This window comes from Oncorhynchus masou, chromosome 14 (assembly GCF_036934945.1).
Source record: "Oncorhynchus masou masou isolate Uvic2021 chromosome 14, UVic_Omas_1.1, whole genome shotgun sequence".
NCBI lineage: Eukaryota > Metazoa > Chordata > Actinopteri > Salmoniformes > Salmonidae > Oncorhynchus > Oncorhynchus masou.
Genome location: NC_088225.1, coordinates 30,872,106 through 30,876,989, shown reverse-complemented (window position 1 = coordinate 30,876,989; position 4,884 = coordinate 30,872,106). Strand labels below are relative to the sequence as shown.

The window sequence follows — 4,884 nt, the reverse complement described above, 5'->3', positions numbered from 1 at the left end:
GCGTGTTCCATGACAAATCTTCTGTTCAGGACAACCCAGGGCATAATGCATGTCACCTTAGTAACTGTAAACATAGAGCTCATGAACGTTGACACTGTAAATTACATGAGTTTTCAAATATGGAAATGTGAAGTGCACATTCGGATTCAAGGTATGTGGTTTGCTTGTATGACATCAAAGCGGTATTTATTATGATCCTCAAGGTCTCATCTTTCAGAACACATTGACTCCTCTCGATTTAAAGCATTTCCCTCACTCATACAATAACAAATGTGCAAACGTAGCCCAATAGCGGGGTATGGGGCATCTTCTTGTTGTGCACGGTTTCTGTTCTTCCTGATTGCACCCACCTGGTGTCCCTGGTCAAAACCTGTCCCTGATTAAAGGGGAACAATTAAAAAATGCAGTGGCGCTGGATTCACGTCGAGGTCCAGAGTTGAGTTTGAGGGGCCTAACGGCAAGTGAACAGAACTGAGCAGTAAAGCAAGTTGAGCCTGCTTTAAAGTTGCCCCAGGTGTTTAAGAAAAGGAATTCAAACAGGCATATCATAAAATGGATATTTCTGGTTCATCACCATTGTTTAGGCGAAAGACAGATAATTTATGGCAACTGTGCAAATTGAGCCTGGTCTGAGGTTGTCCCTTTTAATTAAGGAGGGCTTTTGTTTCCAATGGAGTTGCTATGGTTCTGGATTAATAGAATTCTCAGCCTACCACTGGCTTGGTTCTGACTGTGGGAGGAGCTCAGAGCCTGCAATAAAATGGGCTGATTACATCGAATGAAAACAGAGTTCTAGGTGTTAGTCTGTCTGGGAACATCTTTGCATGTTCTAGTGTAGTTTACAATACAACTGTTCTTTAGCTCCTGAAGGAAACATTTTATTTTACGCTCTAGATATATTTTCCAAAATGACTGTGTCTGTAAGCAGTTGTTTCATCACTCTGGTCATTTTGTTCCTTTGGCAGATCGAAGACATTGCAGAAGCTTGCAGATGCGCTCCTGTGCATCTTCAACAGGCTTTTTGCAACGCAGACGTCGGTAAGGACATTTTGGCAATATTTCTGACAGTAAGATGGGCTACAGCCAAGGTTCTCCAACCCTGTTCCTAGAGAGCTGCCATCCTGTAGGTTTGTGATCCCACCCTAATTTGCACACTTGTTTCTAATAATTAGCCAGTTGATGAACTGAATCAGGTTTGTTACAACTGGGTTTGGATTGAAAACCTGCAGGAGGGTAGCTCTCCAGGAACAGGGTTTGAGAGCCCTGGCTGTAGCACTGGCTGAGACTCCTGCTACACCAAGTGTTATATTTGCCTCTAGGCCTACACATTATGCCTACAGTTGAATTTTTTATTTTTTTAACCTTTATTTTACTAGGCAAGTCAGTTAAGAAGAAATTCCTATTTTCAATGACGGCCTAGGAACAGTGGGTTAACTGCCTGTTCAGGGGCAGAACGACAGATTTTGTACCTTGTCAGCTCGGGGATTTGAACTTGCAACCTTTCGGTTACTAGTCCAATGCTCTAACCACTAGGCTACACTGCAAACAAGTTAATACTCTTTCTACATTTAACCCAAGGCACTCAGTTGTAGTCTAGACTTATTTATATCGACTAGTGGTAGGCTACAGATGCCGTGACTTAATTTGAGCCAGTTTCACACCAGGAACATAGTCCTGCAGCAATGTGTATTGTTATGTGGAATAATATATATTTTTCATTTGTGCAAATCAAGTCTGGCATTTAAGTGAACTTTTTAGGTGGCTTTAAACCTTGAATACACAAGTTTGCAGTTCATGCAATGGGATGATTAAATTATGATTTGGCCACTGTATATCACTTACCTTGGACAGTTAATTTCTTTCATGTGCTCCTTAAAAGGAATGTTTTCAACCTGAATTGTACTTGAATTAAGGACACACATATTTCTCTGCACAGCTGTGGTGCCATCTTGAGGTCGGAAACATAGTAGTGTAACGTCCCTTAACTGGTACAGCTGTTAGTAAAACCTTTTCTACTGTCGTTTCATTAGATCAGGATGTCTGCAGAACACACTGTAATTCCAGTGATAAAGCAACACGTACATCTGTGGTTTACTGGTCCTAATGATAGACAGCTGTGGAATAGAGGGAACTTAACCTTACAGGAGTAGTTGATCTGTTTGGCAAGGATGAATCGTTTGAATATCTTCTGAATCAGACTGAAGTGAAGAGGTTGTCGCTGTCAGCACCTTCTACCCAGACAGGTGGGTGGAGGAGGAGCTGGTGTCATAAGGTCTGTGCCTCAGTCTTCCTACCAGCACCTGGTTGGCACCTGAACATCTGCAGACCAGGCGGGGTTTAGTTAAACTAGGCGTGTTGAATTAAAGGCAGACGACTAGAGCTAGGAATCTTGGACCTGGAGGGATAATCGACTTGTCTGTTGAGCCCAAACAGGGTGAACTTATGCACAACATTTTTAAGACTGTAATATCTTGTCTGTGACGTGTTCTGTTGTCTTAGATCTCATAACGCCCTTAAACCATCAGTGTCTAACTGACCATTGAAAGGAAAATGGGGCTTGTCAGTTAAACCACGTTTCTCTCTTCCAGTGATCAGGGCAAAGGTGGTTGGTGTGGAAGTTGTGTCTGGTAACACCAAGTATGACATCCAACAGATCAAGGTATGATCAGCCTTTTTATTAAGTGGTTGTTCCTTCCTGCACTGACACATTGAAGCCCCCTGAACCCCAGTCTGACAGCTGGGCCCAGTTCTCTCTTCCCCTTCAGTGTTTGCAGATCTGGGTTGGAATAAACAGTGCAGTTGTGGAGCTTCCACCATATAAAAAGGAGCTTCAGTAGAAATGCCTCTTGCTGGAAAGCACATTATTCAGTTGCTGTTCCTACCAGTCCTAGACTATGGTGACATCATGCACTGCACTTTATTACTGGTGATGGGGGGGTTTGGTACTCATCCCTGCATTCTCTACCAGGAAGTTGTCTGGCTCTTTGTTACTTTAGTTGATCAATTGCCAGATGTTCTTTTATAAAGCACTTTTACTAACTCTCACTGTACCTAACATTATTACTGACCTTTAGACATTATAGTTAGTCTCTCAGATCAGGGATGTTTAACTCTGGATATTTCATTGGGCTCTCCTGAGTTTGATGAATCTGCTTGAAATATTTTTGACTTGTAGTTGCCGGAACGATCTTAAATGTTCTAAATGTGACTTGTAGTTGCCTTTAGGGCGACTCAGAATTGTTTTGGACTTTTCTGCTTACCTTGGTCTCTGTGACACCCTGATAAAAATGAAGGTTAGATTAAGCAATATTTTTTGATCTGCAAACATCCGGATGGGGTATAGGGAGGGAATTAGGAAACACTTAGTGCCTGAGAGCTGTAGTCAGTTAGGTTAAAGTGTATATTTAGATGTTTGACAGATTCTTTGTTCTCTCCTTGTGATTGGCTAGATGTTCAAAGGTCCTGACCGGGTTATCCACGCCATCTTCACTTCATCCTCCTCAGCCTCGTGTGGTGTGACCCTGGAAATCAACAAGGAGTATCTCTTCACAGGTGTGGTTCTCACTGTTACCCAAGTTCATTGTTATCGCTGGTTAACCTGCTCAACCTATGCTTGCAGCATCATGGCCTATTCTGAACTATTGACTTCATCTTGTACAAGTCAAGTGCTTCAGAAAAAATACTTTTTTAATTTAAAGTTTATTTAACTAGGCAAGTCAGTTTAAAACAAATTCTTGTTTGCAATGACGGCCAAACCCTGACGACGCTGGGCCCCTTGTGTGCCGCCCTATGGGACTCCCAATCACGGCCGGATGTGATACAGCCTGGCTCTTCCTGTTACACTTTATAATACCTAATGTTAAGAATTTAAATGTTTAATGCTTAGAAATGTTTACAACTAATGCATCACTTATTTATTATGCTAAATTCTAGTGTTCCAGGCTGCATCAATATGTCTTCCTGCTCCAGGGTAAAGTTACCCCCAGGGACAGATCTAGGATCTGTTTCACCCTCCCCCAATTCTAATCTTAACCATTTGTGGGGGAAAGAAGGGGAACTTATCAAATATCAGCATCTGGGGGTTACCTTTTACCCCACAGGTTGTTGACTCACTGTCTTCTGTCTTCAGGCAGCCTAAGTACCGATGGCAGGATGCGTATAGGCATGTGTAACTTTATTCGGTACTGGGACGACTTGAATGGCACACAAAAGAAGAGCTTGACTCAACGCTACCGAACCGGCTGTGCTTGCACGGTGTGTCACAGGAATTATAGTAAAATTACTTTACACCACTTGTTCAATTTTTACTTTGTCACATTGGCTAAACACAAGAGCTATAGTATTGGGGTAATGATCAGTTGGTGATCTGGGTCTTTCTCTCTCCCTGCTCTGAGCTACAGATCATCCGCTGCTCTTCCCTCCCCTGTCCCATCAGCGCCCCAGATGAGTGCCTTTGGACAGACTGGTTGTTGCATGATGGCCAAAGCGGACCCCAGGCCAAGTACTCTGCCTGTCTCATGAGTTTTGATGGGTCCTGTTACTGGTACAGGGAGATGGATCCATCCAAGAAGTAGTTCCTGGATATTGACTACTCCATAACTCTACAGGCCTTCCACTCACTGCTCAGTGGCTAAATATGCCTGCAATTTAAAAGCTGGTTACTTGTGCAATAAAAATATACTACTCCTCAAATATAGTGCTCCAAGTATTAATTTATTGTCATTCATCAGTTTAAGCTGGAACCAAAGATGTTATTGAAAAGCAAAAGTGTGATGTCTGTGTTTCTGACTAGAACATTGTTCCTGAAATACCATCCTAAAGCCTGGGTCGTGTTCAGCTAGACACAATATTGTAGAATAAATGTTTTTTACATGGTCTTCCTTG

General features: G+C 42.4%; 1 protein-coding gene across 1 annotated transcript; it reads left to right on the top strand.

The window, feature by feature from the left end:
* Positions 1-772: 772 nt before the first annotated feature.
* LOC135553772 (metalloproteinase inhibitor 2-like) lies at positions 773-4,683 on the top strand. The gene is made up of 5 exons (XM_064985714.1): positions 773-1,038; positions 2,589-2,659; positions 3,450-3,552; positions 4,130-4,254; positions 4,401-4,683. Exons 1-5 carry the CDS (start codon positions 909-911, stop codon positions 4,572-4,574), a joined length of 603 nt encoding a protein of 200 aa, XP_064841786.1. The 5' UTR covers positions 773-908; the 3' UTR covers positions 4,575-4,683.
* The last annotated feature ends 201 nt before the right edge of the window (positions 4,684-4,884 follow it).